This window comes from Mus pahari, chromosome 3 (assembly GCF_900095145.1).
Source record: "Mus pahari chromosome 3, PAHARI_EIJ_v1.1, whole genome shotgun sequence".
Lineage (NCBI taxonomy): Eukaryota > Metazoa > Chordata > Mammalia > Rodentia > Muridae > Mus > Mus pahari.
Window position 1 is genome coordinate 46,451,873 of NC_034592.1, and position 17,592 is coordinate 46,469,464.

A 17,592-nucleotide genomic window follows, 5' to 3' on the forward strand; every position below is an offset into this window, starting at 1 on the left:
ACTGCAGTTCTGCTTAAGGCTTTCAGAATTACTTTATTCTCCCTGGAGAAACCGTGGGTAACAACAGAGGGGGACACTGGCAGGCCCCAGGGTGTGACAGCTCCTTGCTCAGCTCCCTGTCCTGGAACTACCGTCAACTTTCCACCTGTGATTCCACATTAAAAAAAAAATTTTTTCCCCCTAGGGAGTAGTTTTGGTTTTGTGTTTTGCTTTCTTAGCTGTAGTTTTTCAATTCAGGTAAAGACTTCATCAAGCTTTGAAAGCTTCACAAACTATGCTCACAGAAATAACTGTGGTAAGACAAGAGACAAGCTGAGGGAGGCAGGTTGTCCTGGTTGTGAAGTCTGTGAAGTTAATACATATGTTAGTCAGCAGATACTCCTCTAGACACATGACATACAAGAGTGGATTGAACACTGGAAAGCATAGGGCTGTACTACGAAGGTGCCCAGCAGTATCTGGGGGACACTGGTCTGGTACTTTTGCCAGCACTGGGGCTTGATGAAAGCTAGTTTTTCAAAAGCCCTGATACAGACAGTCCATGCCTTTCGGGATTGTACAGCATCAGAATGTTAAATTGTAGAAGGACTATTTTCCTATTCCCATTAGATACTAAAATCTTCCTGTCAGAGCAACAACAAACCCATATGCAAACATCAATAGATACATATTTATATCATTTCTGTATTTATATTTTAAGTTATCTTTCATTTTATGAATTTGAAAGCAATCTCTATTTATAAATAAATAAAAAAAAAAAAAAACCAAACCACTAGAGAGAGAAAATGAAGTCAAGGCATAAGATCATGACCCTACGTTATTTAATAAATCCTGCAATCAAAAGGGACTTAAGGTTTTGGTTCTTTTTAAATGACCATGGTGCAAAAACTTCCATTTTAAAGATACTCAGTAATGTTTTAATAAGTAGCAGAAGAAAATAAAGCACACCCAAGAATATCTGGGCAGCACTAACTGGCCTTGGGAGGGTAATGGAGAAGACACTGGGGGAGGGGAGGGGGCAGGGCATGCTGAGGAGCGAGAAAGGGGCAAGGGATGCTCCAAACACATCGAGTGAAATTCTCAATCAAAGCATAATCCACCCACTCGCCCCCACCCCACCTCAGACAGGGTCTCTCTGTGTAGCCCTGGCTGTCCTGGAACTCACTCTGTAGAGCAGGCTGGCCTCGAACTCACAGAGATCCACCTGCCTCTGCCTCATATGTGCTGTGATTAAAGGTGTATGCAGCTAAGATGGGTCAAAATTATTAACTGTTGTTGTTATTATTATTGGATTTTTAAGACAGGGTCTTTTGGTGTCAAACTCTGCGGTCTGCCTGTGTGTTTCCAAAGTGCTGGGATTGAGAGAATGAGTCACCACCACACCTGGCTTCAAATTATTTTTGAAAACCTAACAATTGCACTGCGTAAGTGGTCGCGATGAAATGGAAACTCAGCAACCTGCTAAAACGGTTTGATTCATGCACCAGCACTGCACAATTAGTCATTAATGCCACGGGAACCACAATCTAAGACTTAACTTACAATTTCAGAACCAATTTTATGTTTTACCGGCTGTAAGGAATCAGTGAGAGGCAGTGATTCTAAGTATAAAAATTAAGACATTTTAGAAAACTTTCTGGTGCATGCACTTAAAAACAAACTTTAAAAGTTAAAGCAGAAAATAACCTGATTGACTGTCATCAGACTCATCATCTTCATCGTCCTCTTCGTCTTCTTCCTCATCATCTTCCTCCTCATCCTCATTTGAATCCTCAGAGTCTTTACTACTGGGAATGTCTGAATCTGTTCCTCTAAACTGCTCCACCAAGGCCGCCGCCGCTGCGGCCGCCGCCGGATGGGGGTGATGGTGCACTTTGAGCGGGGTTGCGTCATTGCCGACCCGCTTCTCCTTCCCGCTGCTGTGCAGGATGGGCGAGGCAGAGGGCAGCGCCTGAGTCTGACTGCCAGGGGTTTTCCTCCCGCTCGTGCTCAGATTGACAGGTGAGGAGAACGGGGTGCTACTTGAGACATTTTCGGTAATCTTACTCTGCATTTTCGTTTTGGTAGTTAGTGCTAACGGAGCTTCTTGAATGACACTTTGAATGACTCCATTTGGTTGGTGATTCCCTAAAAGTGCATTTGTCAAAAATGGATTAGGGTGGTTGTTATCTAGTGGTAGTTTTGGATGTGCTGGTGAGCTAGAGGTTGCTTTAGTATTTGACAAAGCTGCAATAACCTTCTTCAGGCTCTTCCCCGTCTCCTGTTTCTTTCCTTGTGATGGGAATGTCTGCTTATATTGTTCCTGGTGAAACACAAGTTAAAAACAAAATGAGAAGGCCCGGAGACAAAGGCGGCTTCTGTTTGTCAGTATCAGAACACAGCTGTCCAGAGAAACTTACGCCATGACGTCCAGGCATAGGGAAAGGAATGTCAGCAACCGCAAGAGGCTATCAGACCTTGCTTAGACGTCCTGTGTCCACACTCTCATCTGTTTTAACCACTCAGAGCACACAAGCCTCTTGGCTGTCCCCTCTCCTGACTGCTGTTCTCATATTCATAATAACCGAGTCCTGAGGCCCTAAAACTGTCTCCCCCTCCCCTCCAAAAACTCAAAGCAAACACACAAAACCAGCCAGTCCATTGCGCTGTCTTTGCATTCTTTCATGCAATGTTGCTCAAATTCAGGACATGCTGTTAATTCTTCCTGTCCAACTACTGGTAAATACCACATATGAATGCAAACTTTGTATTGCATTAGTTTTCTTTGAGTAGCTTCAGGGAGCCCCATCAACCTTCCAAACTCAGTTAGATGTAAATCAGTTCATGGTTAGTCACTAGGCAGCTTCCTAGCTGGTCGGGTCAGAGTCATGTGGCAACTTCCTCCTCCCATATTTTGCTAAAATTATTTGTCTACATAACTGTTTCAGGAGCATGAAACAAGCTCTAATTCGGCAGCTTTCCATATTCCTCTCAGACAGAAATGTTCCTCATTCCATCGCCTGGTGCTCTACCTGACTGATATCCCATGATCAACTAGTTGTTTTGTTTGTTTTTTTCTGTTTTTTGTTGAGACAGATTATCATTCATGTAGCTAGTCTAGGCTGGCCTTGAACTCCTGACTGTCCAGCCTCCAACTCTCAAATTCTGGGATTACAGCATGTGTCCCAAACACTTGGTTCTCTACGTATGTATAGTTACATAGGTCTATGTGTATAATGCTTTAAAGAGTTAAGTTTCCATTGTTTGATAAATCTCCAAAGCAGAAATTCTCTCTTAATAGTCGTTTGGAAACATTATCTAGAGCCCTGTTCTTGAAACACACCTGAGACTACTAACACTAGATTACAAAATGAATTTTTGAGGAAGAAATATGGTCTGTTTATATCTTGCTTTTTGAGATAGAATCTTATTCTAGAGTTCAGGTCACTCTGGGCACATTATTACCCACGGTTTCTCCAACTCACTATAATTTTCTTGCTTCAGCCTCAGCTGACATTAGAGACATGAGCCATTATATTCAGCATATTTTCAAAGCAAAAATTTAAGGTACTGGGGGGCCAACTAGGAACTGGGTACTAAGTTACTAACTGAATATTCCCAGCATGCACAAGGTGCTCGGTTCAACATCCAGCCTGAGAGGAAAACAAGTATAACATGATTTTCTTGGGAAAATTTATAGACAATTAATTCACAAAATTTACTTCTATAAGTAAAAGTTAAAAACCAGATATTAAAAATCTGAAATAGTACTTTAGGGGCTAAATTCAGGGGCACAGTGGTTAAGATCATGGGATGTTCTTCCAGAGGACCTACTTTAATTTCCAGCAAATAGACATATGGTGGCTCACAGTTGTCCATAATTCAAGTACAGGGGTTCCCATAAACTCTTCTAGTCTTCCTGGGTACCAGGCACACATGCAATACACAGACATACATGCAGAAAAAATATCCATTCACATATAATAAGAAAATAATTAAATCTTTAAAAAGGAACTACTTGATAATAAAAAATGTAGATTTTACTGTTATAATTGAGATAATATGTAATGATTTAGATTATTAAAACACATTTTGCTAATTTGTTTTGTTTTGTTTTGTTTTTTCAAGACAGGGTTTCTCAGTGTAGCCCGGGCCGTCCTGTAGCTCTGTCAACCAGGCTGGCCTCAGTATGGAAAACCACCTGGGTCTCTGCTTCCCGAGTACTGGGATTAACGGTGTGTGCCAACACTGCCTGGCTTATTTTGTTACTTTCTAAAATAAGAGGCCAGGAAGATAACCCAGTGGTTAAGAGCATTTATTGCTCTTTCAGAAGGCAACAGGTCATTACCTAGAACCTATAGGATGGCTTTTAACCACCCACATCTCCAGTTCGAGGGGATCTGACCCCGGCTCTTCTAATGCCCTTGGGCATCAAGTACACACGCTGTCCATTCTAGCTAAATACAGCCAAAGCAGGCACACAGAGGAAAAATTACATAACTCAAATAATTCTTTGTAAACAAATGCTACTACATTCTTACAAAAAAACAACCCCCCCAGGAAAATGTTAGTTATTCATTCAATATGTCCCTTGGTGTATATTCTATGATTCTCAGATAAAATACCTATATAAATCTGCGATACAATTTTCTGACAGAAAACTCCAATGTGTTGTATCTCTTAGAATATAGCTGGCATATAATATCCCTTTTACTAATATATGATTCCTTCTAATACTGGGCCACATGGTTAAATGAAAGATAATCATACACTGCATATTCCTATTTTAATTTTCAGCAACTGCTCCTTGCTATAATTCTAAAGACTCTCATACCATAAGTTTATACCCACGGGTTAACAGGAATAGACAAAGATTATTGCATTTATCCCAGGGATACTGTCAGTTAATCTTAAGAGTATACATGGTGTTAGGAAAGGGTCTAAAAATAGTGTGTACGATCACTGTTTTAGAGCATTAACTACCCGCATGGCATAGGGGAGAGACAGGCGGGGAGTCATCCTCCACCCGATGCCTTACTTCACTGTCCCTTACCCTAGTTTCAGTAAATGCAAAGGGTCCTCCAGATCAGACCTGACTTACATGGTCTATCAAATTATACTCCATGGCTATACACATTGAATGTATACTCGTTAATTTAAATTACATGTTCACAATGTAAGCATTGAAGGAATCAATGATAAAAAATAAATCAGAAGTTCATAGACTAAGGATAAGGCCAAAGAATTAATAGCAGATAGCATGGAACAAAAGAGGCTGTCATTAAAAGTAAGCAAAATTCAGTATATTATAAAGTGCTCTATAGAGAAAACTATACCAAGAAAAATCTTGACAGTTAACAGTAAATGAGATGTGTGGATAACATCATTTAGAGCTGAATCTAATATAAATCTAATCACATGGCCGGAGAGACGACTAAGAAACGACTAAGAACACTTGCTGTTCTTCAGAAAATGCAGATTTGGTTCACAGCATCCACACATAGCTTACAACCATATGTAACTCCAGTTCCAGGAGATTAGAAGCCTATGCAAGCACCAGACTTGGACACACGCACACATGTGCACAGCACACACAAATACACACAAGCAATTCATACATAAAGGAAAAAAAAGTGTCTGCTCGCTAAACTATTTGCAATGAATTATCCTCATCTCAGTAACTTAGGTATACTTCTGGAATGGTGTTTATACAGAAAAAACATAAAATTTTAATTAGAATGCTTGTTTTAAACCCCTTTAACTCTGAACTTTCATTTGTTACAGCAATAGCAAGTGACTTTAACCTGAGTCATACAGAGTTTCTTTACATGATTTAGTACAGACATAGGACTGTATGTGTAATGACCCTAGCTTTAGTTCATTAAGAGAATATGTAACCTTTTAAATTATTTATTATTTATTTACTGTATATGAGAACACTTTCTTTGTCCTCAGACACACCAGACGAGGGCATTGGATCCCATTACAGATGGTTGTGAGCCACCATGTGGCTGCCGAGAATTGAACTCAGGACCTCTGAAAGAGTAGTCAGTGCTCTTAAGTGCTGAGCCATCTCTGCAGCTCTGTAACCTAATAAATGGCTCTTCAGTAACCATATAACTACTCAGTTACTTTTTGTATGTGGCATGCATGTACATGTACACATTTGTGCTCTGCTGCATTGCACAAGCCAGAGAAGAACACGAAGAGAGTTCCTCTATTGTTTTATGCTTGGTTCCGTTGAGACAGGATCTCTCGTTGAATGTGGAGCTAGGCTAGCAGCTGGCAAGCTCAAGCAATCCTCCCGTCTCCACTGCCCACAGTGGCAGGGCTACGGGCACACATGGACCAGATCTAGCTTCTCATGTAGGTGCCAAGAATGCAAACTCAGCTTTCTCGCCTGCCCAGCAAGTGCCTGTTGGTTCCCACAGAGCATCGCCCAAGCAGGGGATTATTTTATAGAATTATTTATAAGCAACATTTAGGAGACCGAAAACAAGTACTTATTCGGAGCAAAAGTAACTCATAAGATAGCTCTGTGAATTCATTTATCGGAGAGTGAAATAATTCATTAAGGGAAGTCTAAAGCCAGACAGTGTCACTCTTAACTTAGCTTGCTGCTAGGAAGGAAAGCACGTGGTGCTGATTAATACTTGCTGTGTTCCAGGAGTACAAGTTATATCCGGATCACTGCTCCTTGTTAGACTGGTGCCTGCTGCATCTGGCTACACATCTCAGCTATCAAGGGAGCTTTAACAAGCCACACCCTGTAGCTCTATCACAACAGAGTCTGGCTTAATTTCTTTCACAAAATATTTTTCTTAAACTTTCTCAGATGATCTAATGCAAAATCTGGCTTCAGAACCTCAAAATTTTTTCCGATCATTTGTTTCTTTGATCCATCAGAAGAGTTGACAGTAAAGAACATAGGGAAAGTCTTCTTTTCTCGTCTTCTTCTCTTTTCTTTTCTTTCTTTCTTGAAAAGAAAACGCAGCTTCTTATATTGTTAAAGATGAGGACGGTAGGGCTGGAGAGGTGGCTGAGCAGATAAACGGGGCTGCCACTAAGCCCAAGAACCTGACTTTGATCCCCAGGACCTACATGGTAGAAGGAGAGAACTGGTTCCCACCCACACGGTTTAGGGCTCATGGACATATGTGCACATGGACACACACTCAACACACAATCAACAAAAATGTAAACAAAGGAAGGAGAAAGGAATAAGGATTCTAGTACCATATAGCTATCATCTGGATTCTAACTATATCACAAATGTGGTCCTGTGAGAGTTGCTATAAAGAACTGAATTATTAAATTGAGTTTTATAAGATTAATTCTATAAATCTCGAGTTTATCACTTGTAAATGGAGCTAATAGCATTTAACACTAATATATGATATTAATGAATGCGTAGACACAGGTTGGCACTTAAAAATCAATAGTTGGGGCTACGGAGATGGCTCAGTGGCTAAGGCGACTTGCTCTGCAAACATGAGGACCTGAGTTCAAATCACCAGAAGCCACTTAAAAGGTTGGCTACTATAAATTCCAAAGGTCAGTTCTGGTAGGGCAGGGAAAAGGAGCTGGGGATCTCTGGGCTAGCTGCTGCCAAGCTAGTTTTAGGTTCTATCTCAGATGAATGAAGTGGCGCTTGATAGAGCAGCTATCTCACATCCCTCTCTGGCCTCCATACTCATGCGTAGACAGAATCACCCGCACACCAAACATACCAACCACAGGCACAGAAAATTAAAACCTACAATCAACACAAATATAGGAATACATACCATTCTAATGCTAAAAAGGATTTTTATATTTATATTTTAAAAATATATATTTATTCATACTTAATATACTTAATGTGTTATATAATAACATAATATTTATTAAATATATTTATATTTTAAATATATATTTAACAATCTATAAATTCTAAGAGTAAAAGAAAATTATGTAAGAGTTAATCCTTTCCACACAGAATATAGTGTAAAATAAAGAGGCATTAATTTTAAACAAAGTAACTATAAAACATGCCTTCCTCAACTCTTACTGACAATACAGGAGCGCATGGGCGTAGAGGCGGGATGACACAGTAGTGTTTCAGAAGCACAGGAAACAGGTATGCATATGAGTATAAGCCCTCTACTACTGAGTTACATCCACAGCAGAAAGCCTTTTTCTCCTCCCCTCAATCCCACAGCCATGCTCCGCATTCGAGCATGCGCTCCACTTGCTCTGGACACCCTAGCCCCACTTGTCTTCTAGCAGTAAAATTCTTGTGTACGTGATATTTAGCTTACCCGTTTGGATCGCAATTCACTGGTCAAAGAACTAGATTCTTCAGAGGTATTTTTATTCCCTGCTTTAAGTACATCAGGAGAAGGAACTATGAGTTTCCTGTAAGTTTCCTTTTTGGCTTGATTTACCAAAGACAAAGGTTTCACATTGGACACCAGTCCCGTCGACTGTATTACACTGGTGTGTTTGGTCACAGACTCCTCCTTTGCCTGAGAGCTTTGGAAAATAAACGGAAGCTGCTGTGAGAGAACCTGAGGCTGCTTCTGCTGGGACTGGAATGGTGGGTGCGTCTGGGACTCAGACACAGGAGGTAATGGCTGGTGTGTTCTTCTTTCCTGGGCTTTTTCAGTTGCTTTCTGTCCATCTGTTTTTGGGTCTGAAATACCATGTAATAGCACCTGGAAAAAAGTTAAATACTTGAGAAAGTTCTGCTAATCACTGATGACAGAGACATGACACAAAGTTCCCTAAAACATAACCAAATACCCTTAAAGGTAGTGTTGTGTACGAAAGGACTGAAGGTGGAGAATGGCGCCGAGTGGAGAGGCGGTCTCTGACGGCGCTGGTCCTGAGCTCTGTGTGCGAGCGAAACATACCTGGTTGTTACTTTTGTGATGCGCTTCAGTCTCTGAGTCAGAATCATCGTCTTCACTCTCCTCAACACTTTGATCTTCTTCCTCTTCCTCTTCCAGATCGTCTGAGTCACTGCTGCTAATGCCTTCACTCGAGGTGTCTGACGATGTGCCTGAGTCACTATCACTGTTGCTAGAACTTTCCATAGCCTTCTTCCTTGGTTTCTAGAGAAAGAGTCATTACTTGTCAAGACTGTTCTTTAAAAATAAATCAGGCATCAGTAGAAGGCATGTTTTCAAATGCTATCTATCTTCAATATTAAAACACCATTTACAAGAGAGAGAGCATATGCCATAAGGCTTATCGTTAGCCAACTTATCTGACAGAACGCCATCAGTACACAGTGTTAAGTCTTGGCATGGCTAGTCACTGAACCTATTTGCCCTATTAATCTGTTTGGAAAAAACTCATTTAAAAAATAATGTTATGAGGTGGGGAGTTTTTTAACCAGAGAAAAATCCCCTACACTCTTCTATTTAAAGCTATATCAAATAATTCTATTATGTCACTTAATGTACAAACTGTATTCTAAAATATAAATCATAAAATATGGCTTTAACAGTAGATACTGTCACATGTAGAACAGTTAAAATATAAATATATAAATATTGTATATATGTAGAGTTACCTATATCACAGTTATGTTTCAAATAGTGTAACACTCAAAACTGCAGTTCACAAAATAATGACACAGATTTGATGTGGAGTAAGCAGACAGGCCTTGATGTAAGACGGGCCAAACTGCCTTTCCAGGCACCTACTATAACTGTGTGACCCAGTGAACCTTTGCATACATGAAACTCAGTCTGATGTTGGGGGAGGAGGGGAAGAGATTCTTAGTATAGAAGCCAACAATGACATCCAGTTCTGAGTGACAGCCAGAAGACAAGGCAGATAGCAAAAGATGTATGGCGTGGTGGAGAGGAGTGGAACCCTTTATAAACAGTTTCCTATCAACCCAGTGCTCAGAAGGCCGAGACAGAAGGGTCTCCAACAGCCTCAGACTCTCCGAGTCTCCATAGTGAGTCCAGGACAGCCAGCACATCCTAGGGAGACGTGTCTTAGGGGGAAATTCACATAGGGAGAAAAAATACCCATTTCTAAAATATTCAAGGCTTTATTGGAAAAAAAGTATTGAAAGCTGACAGAAAAGGATAATATAGTTCGTATGAAAAAGACGCCTTATGTTTAAGAAACAGCCAGAAGGGGTGGCTACCTGTAGACCCTGTAAGGGTGGAAACAGTGTCTTCCTTCTTCACTGACATGTACAAGACCTCCTGAAGTGTGAGCCAGCAAAGGCTCCAAAAATGACTGGGAAGGCACTCCTGTAGTTTCAGGGCTACCGAGAAGCTAGTGGCGATCGATGGCCACGGGGAGAACCAAAACCACGGTTCTTAGGGATGTGGGCAGTAAGGGGTTACTCACGCTCCAACAGGTGACCGTACACTCATGTACACACAGGCAACATGAAATAGACTTGTAGGAGGAGGGGAGCGAGGGGAAGCAGAGGGGGATGGAGCATATATGGGGAGGAGTGCATACAAGCACACATCAGCAAGCACATGGACTTGGGGGTGGGGAACGTGGGAGAAACTGGAGCAGGAAGGAACGGAGAAGACAGACTGGCTCCAAACCCATTCTAGGAATGTATGGATATTAAATATTGAATAAAAAGGAATGAGTACGGTATAAAAACATAACTGTGAGGTGATCTATAACAAACATAGCATGAGATGAACTATAAAGTTACGTCACACTCACACAAGCTGACTGATAGGAAAATAGCGAGGAAGGGATGCTGGAAGGGTACTGCAGCACCGTGACCTACAATTCGTGGCCAGTCCCTACCACTCAGTAGCATTTACTGCCAGACAAAGGATGAAATATTGAAGAAATAAATAAATTGCAAGTTTCAGTCCTCACATAAACACAGATGTCATGACCACCGGCACTGGGGACAAAAGACAGAAATACTCTTCTATAGTGGAAAGCCGAATGGAAGCTGCAGTTCTGGCTTCCACAGGCACTGCCTCCAAGAGGGGACTAAGCGCCTCATCATCTCTGCGGCATCTACCTCATCCTTTCTGGGGCAAATAAACTGAATCTGCGTGGTGTGGGAATAGCGAGGTGAGAAAGACAAGATAGGTAGAGGCCAACAGGAAAGAACACTGTTAATGTTAAATCTACCATTTGGCAAAGGAGCAACTCCTTTGCAGCCAGTATCTGTTATGGGTATCTAAGCATAGCCAGAAAGTTATGCATCTGAGCTGGTGACCACTTCTGCCTAGAAAGCAAGTGAGTATGGCACCAACACATATCCAGCAGAGGATTTCATTTCAACACTTACACGACATGTACACAATCCTATGTTTTAAGATAACAAGGGAATGGGGACTACAAGGTCTTCAAGCTGAAAGGAAGATAAGAGTCCATTCACGAATAAGGAGGGAGATCATCATTCCTGAACAGCCAATGTGATTCTGAGAAGCTGGTCACTGCGGAGTATGGACTGATAATGAAGGGAAGGATGACAAACCCCTGGAAGCTTAGAGACAAGTATCAGAACCAGAGTGGCACTCGAGAAAGGGCAGAAGTAGGTTCGGACATGAACAATTTCATTTCCAAGCTCCTAGGAGTGAGGTATGTGCTTTAGTTGCAAATTAATTAGGTAATGTCGTTTACTTTCACAAATACTGCTTTAAAATCATCCTGAGTTCATAAAAAGGATAAAAGGAGAGACGACTAATTTTATTCCATCTGATCTCAGAGTTTCGAGAACTCTCGTGAATGTTCATTTATCACTGTATACTTTTTTCAGTATCTAAACAAAGACATGTTCAAGACTATTATCTGCTAAGTATAGGTGCTGAACTCTTTGGGGATTCAGGATATAAGAAAATTGAATTGGCTAGTGAGGACAGGAGAAATGAACCAACATATGACTTGTAAACTTGTGAGTGTAAAGACCATTTATAAAACAGGAGCATTTATTACTTCACATGCTAGAGGGGGAAGGCAAGGATTTGGTTGCTGTCATCGGGTACCCTGTGAGCTGAGGCCCCAGGGAGGACAGCAACATTATGAAGATGTAAGGCTGGAACACTGCAGGACAGGGGGAACAGCCATGGAGAAAACCACTAACTCAAATGTGCTGCACACAGTCAAAAGAGACAGTCAGCTAGATCAGTTACAGCACATTGAACTGGGAAGGAACGCCAGGAGATACGGAAGGGTGGGCCAGGAGACCTCTGCGGAAGGCAAGAGCGATGGGTAAGTGCATTTTATCTTGAGAGCAGCGGATACTGCTGAAGGAGTGACGACACAGGACGGCCACAGAAAACCTGCACTTTCCATTTAAACATTTGAGCACTTAAGCCCACAGCTCAGTACTATTAAGTACATTCAGACTGGAACATAATTATCAGAATAAACATTCAGAACTGTTTCCATCTTGTGACACAGACACACTAAACCCATTAGCCACAAACTCCTGGACCAGTGAATGGTCAAGGACTAAAGTGACAGTCCACATAGTGGAAAGGGGAAGTTCTCCAAAGTGTGCTCTGACGGCCACACGTGTGGTGACCTGAGCCCAAGCCCACACGCACAGGAATCTCTCTTAGGAAGAATCAAACTTTTTTTTTTAGCTACCACAGATAATTAACCTAGGGGTTCATATATTTAAGACTCCTCATTTAAATATTTGAGGAACACAACCACAAATGGGACGGCTGGATCATATTACAATTCTGTAATTTATGCTTAAAATTTTTTTTTGGGGGGGGGGAATGCATACTTTGTCCATAGCAGCTCTGTCATTTCATATTCTTTAACATCTTTAAAAGATGGCATTTGCTACATAGAACAGAGATTTATATAGTTGCAAGAGTAGAATACATTCAACCTTAAGTAACTTTCAAACAGGCCATGTGTCTATAAACTCTAGTCAGAACCACATGTGTTCTCACCATCCAGGAAAACCATGTACTTCTCAGTGGCTCTGTTGAGGAGGCCTGAGATCAGTGCTCTGCCCTAAGGATGGACACACAAAATATCTCAACAAATTTCAGACTATACATGAAAAGAGCGTGCGAGCGAGGCAACTTTATAAAGCTTCTAATCTTGAAAATACAGAGTAGAGATGCAGGCTTTTATGTTCACTTTAATTAAGCAATGCTACCATAATACATGTTGGCACATGTATTACTCAAAAGTACTTAAGGTTATATGAAATCATAAATGTTGTTATGATTAAATTCTAAGATTAATTAAGACTTAGTAGTCGATCTCTGTATACTGAAACTTGTATTGAGTTTATACATGCCAATCTGGGGCCGCAGATCTGTCTGAACCGTTGGCAAAGGAGGGGTAGTTAACTTTCAGTATGTGCTCCTCATTATCAATATGGTAAGAGGCTTGAGTGAGGAGTGCTAATCTGTCTAACAAAATCAGTGCAGACTCCTCACTAAGAAAAGAAAATAAGGGCTCTTTCACACTCACACCCTACAAGTTTTTTGTGCAATGCATTGAACCTGTCAGACACTTTAGGTCAGCTGACACAGAGTTTAAAAGTATAGACAAGGACTGGAGACATGGCTCGGAGGTTAAGAGCACTGACTGCTCTTCTAGAGGTCCTGAGTTCAATTCCCAGCAACCACGACCATCTACAATGGGATCCGATGCCTTCTTCTGGTGTGAAGACAGCTATAGTGTAGTCATATAAATAAAAATAAATAAATCTTAAAAGAAAAACTTAAAAGTACAGACAAGTGGCTTTTAGATATACAGCTCAGACAGATCTCCAATGACATAATGCAAGAGATCTGCGCCACACAGCATGGAAGGTAAGAATAGGCAGTGTGTCCCTTTGTGTGCGACATGCCAGAGGGAGCTCAGAAACAGGCCCTTGTTGCTTACATGGATAGGGCTGTCCTTGGAAATGATCCTGAGGGAGACCTAAGAGCAGCCAGAGAGAGCAGGTGGGGGAGTGGCCCAGAGAGAGGTGGCTCTTCCTTCAGCTTTGCTCAGTGCTGTTTGAAGCAGAGCTGGTTTGGCGCCCACAAAGGACCGTGAAGATACTCAGTAAGCGTCTTAGAGACACCAGATGACCTTTGCCAAGCTTTCATGGGGCGTACTATATTCTGGGAAATATCTCTTTTCTGCTGAGAAAACAGAGATCAAGGAAAAGAGAAAAAAGTAAAATGTAGCCGAAGCTGAATAAACAAAACCTGGATTTAATGGAAGCTGCGATGTCAGGGTTTCCCTTGCTTCATGTGAATAAGGAAGTCTAAAGCTTGGAATAAGTAGAATCTGGATGACTTTATCACAGGAGCAAATTAGATACTAATGGTACATCTGAAACCAATTCTATAGCAAAAAAGTGAGCTGAACCAAAGAATTTTCAAGTAGTCGGCTGGACAGACATATAGCAGCGACCTCAGCATGTAGGAGGTGAGGCAGGAGGAGCGTAAGTTCCAGGGCAGTGTGGTCTGCAAAGAGACACCCTGTCCCCGAACAAAGCAAACAGAGCTCTAAGAATTACCTTGTAGTTTTACTTCTAAAAGAAGATGTCCCATGAAAACAATAAAGGGCACCCCTCTAAACAATACAGAAACAGCAGACATAACCATTTTTCTGTAGGATTAAGGAGGGCTTCTTTACCATGATCCCCATCCACCTAAGGCTACACTTCAGATCTGTTGAGAAGAAGTAGCTCTTGCCCACTGTATCCTACGGGCCAAGGCCCTGGAACACAGGAAACACTGTCCATTATAGTGCCAGGGAACTAGATGCCCTTTTAGCTGAAAAATTATCTTGAAAGGTACCCACTAATTTCTCAGCAAAACTTGCTTATAAACTGTAGCAATGTCAATGAAGTACACTAGATGGTGTACACAATTTGAATTCTCTGTACACCACTATGTGTATCTGGACACCACCAGTCAGTAGGCCCTCAGTTGGCAAGGAATTAACCCACTGACAGGATGACCTAAAAGAAACAGTAAATTTAATGCTGGACAGATTACTTGGTAGTTAAGAGCAGAGGTTGCTCTTCCAGAACACTCAGGTTCAATCCTCAGGACCCACAAGGCCACTCACAACTGTAACTTAGGCCCGGGACCCTGACTCCCTTTTCTGGCCTTCATGTGAACTGCACACGTGTAGACAAACATGAAGGCAAAAAACACCATACACATAGAATTTAAAGAGAGACAGACACTGAGATAAAGAGAAAGAAATACTAAACGAGGACCAAATCTCTCTCCTCGTGGAGGACACTGTCCCTAGTCTCTTGGGTTTTTGCTATTGTTCTCTTTCTGGTCTCTCCAGCAGCCTGGACTTTGCTATGTAGATCAGGCTGATCCAAGATCAGGACCCTCTCTTAAGAAGGCCTAATGTTACAGCAAAGAGCAAAGCATGAAACAAGGAAGTTAGTGCTCAGAGACAATAAACTGAAAACCTGAATACAGAGACAGGATCGGCTCAATGTGGAAATTGTTCAATCTGCATGATGGTGCACAGGAGTAATTGGTCTATTGAGATTATATGAAATTTCCCATAATAGACACTTTCTTAGCTTTGTTACCCCGAAACTATAGACTCTAGAGTTAACATGTTTGCCTTCAAATTCTGACTCAGTCACTTACAGAATAATTACTTTTTCAATGTGTTATTTTCCAATATGTACTAGCATCCACCGAATGCACAGGGAAAATTGAAAGAAATCACTATGTACAACACTTCGAATAGAGCTGGCATCTAGCATGTCTCTATCAAGTTCCACTGGAGTTGGAGCCTAGCTCAGTGGCATGATGCAAGCTTCGTGTGTGTGTGTGTGTGTGTGTGTGTGTGTGTGTGATGCCCTACGTTCAATTCTCACCGCTGAAGAACTAAAAGAAACAAAAAGCTTGGCTCATAACTGTTACTACCAATTATATTATTTGTATAGGTCCTTGGGATTTAACTGGCCAAGACATCTAATCAAATGTCAGCACTACAGTATAAAAATATATACTTCTGGTAGCTTGACTTCTAAAATATTTCCCTTATAGAATGCTCCACTTTGTACTGGTTCTTCAGGAAACAGCTTACCTTATCTTTGATTCTGTCGGCTCTGGCGTCCACAGGCTGGCTTTTGTTTTGTTCCTGATGACATTTTAGGTTTCCTCCACCTGAGCTTGTGCTTTGATTCTGTCCCATGGAACTTGAAGCAGGAGTGGCTAGTACAGATGCATTGACACCAAGTACTGATGCTGCGCTGTTCCCATTAACCGACCCATTTATACCTTGAAAATAAACAGGTTTATATATTGGGACAGTATGTGGCCAGAACAAGGAGTAGGGTATATATTGTTGTGTATGTGTAACTGTGAGTGAAAAAAGACAGTCATGGGGCTGGAGAGATGGCTCAGCGGTTAAGAGCACTGACTGCTCTTCCAGAGGTTCTGAGTTCAATTCCCAGCAACCACATTCTCACAACCATCTATAAGAAGATCTGACACCCTCTTCTGGTGTGTCTGAAGACAGCTACAATGTACTCATATAAATAAAGTAAATAAATTATTTAAAAAAAGAAAAAACACTAAAAGTGACATATCATTCCTCTACATGAAAGATTCATCATGCATACTGTAGAAACAAGGCACAGACTAATGCTCACAATGGGCCTGGGAGGGGTTTATTTTAAAGGGCGAAGAACTGTTGGAGATAAAATTTTAGAGTATGTTGGAGGGTGGCCAATATGCAACACTATGAACACATTAAATTCAACTGAATTATTCACGAGCATTAACATGAGTGACTATCACAGACATTAAACAAACATGTTTAGAAAACAAATCACATGTAAGCATTGTCCGTTTGGAAGCATTCAGTATGAATAAGCAATGGGCTAGCTAAAACACTGCAACTTCTACACACTCTTGGAACAATACCTAGAGTCCACAGAGATCCCAATCATTTAAAAGGAAAACACAGTAGTAGGGGATGGTTCAGATAAACTAAACTTGAGTTCTGCTTAAGAGATAATGACATACCGGAGGAAAGAGCTGTAGGACTGGGTTTAGATCCTGGGTAATTCACATCAGTCTTTCCTAACACAAGTATTTAATAACCGTGGTTGCAAAATCAGGAGACTTGTGATATGAAAGGATTCTTATAAGGATCAAGAAAGATGATATAGAAGCAAGTAGCAAGAGGTTAGAAAAATGTTCTTAAAAGCAAACTGCTGCAAAGAGGTGTGGGGCCAGGTTTTCGGTCCTTCACGTGTGTGGATGCGAGTACCTTTCTCAGGACCATTTCGACTGCTCTTCCCGGAAGTTCTTGAATGGAATGACGAATCGTGATTCTGGGCTGGAGGAGCAAACAGTGGTGGAATTCCCAGTAATGGTGGAAAGAAGGGCGCTCCAGCACGAGAGTGGCCATCTGTGGTTCGCCACCACTCTGCACCTCAAAACCAAGCAGAGCATCAGGAAGAACTGAGTGAGCTGCACAAGTCAGGTAGTGATTATTTGTGGCATTTTACTGCAGAAACAATGTTTCACGTTTCTTCCAAGTTAGAAAATCACATAGCTCTGAGTCACTGTAAACCTGTAATTTGAATTTGTATAATCATCTCCCTTATTATTAGGCCATGATTCAAGAATCTTCCCTTAACTGTTTTCTAGATTCAAGCCGAAAAGG

The 17,592-nt window shown here is 41.3% G+C and overlaps 1 protein-coding gene across 19 annotated transcripts in view; it reads right to left on the reverse strand.

Moving 5' to 3' along the window:
- The window catches only part of Baz2b (bromodomain adjacent to zinc finger domain 2B), a 306,980-nt gene that overhangs the window by 60,898 nt on the left and 228,490 nt on the right, over window positions 1-17,592 (reverse strand). For 13 of the 19 annotated variants that reach the window (XM_029536235.1, XM_021191954.2, XM_029536245.1 and 10 more), the window contains 5 exons: window positions 17,194-17,358; window positions 16,003-16,196; window positions 8,874-9,074; window positions 8,280-8,675; window positions 1,687-2,302 (listed from right to left, as the gene is read on the reverse strand). In XM_029536235.1, coding sequence (XP_029392095.1) covers window positions 1,687-2,302; window positions 8,280-8,675; window positions 8,874-9,074; window positions 16,003-16,196; window positions 17,194-17,358 — 1,572 coding nt within the window. The remainder of the gene's footprint in view (window positions 1-1,686; window positions 2,303-8,279; window positions 8,676-8,873; window positions 9,075-16,002; window positions 16,197-17,193; window positions 17,359-17,592) is intronic. The other 6 variants (XM_029536246.1, XM_029536248.1, XM_029536244.1 and 3 more) reach the window with 1 other exon arrangement.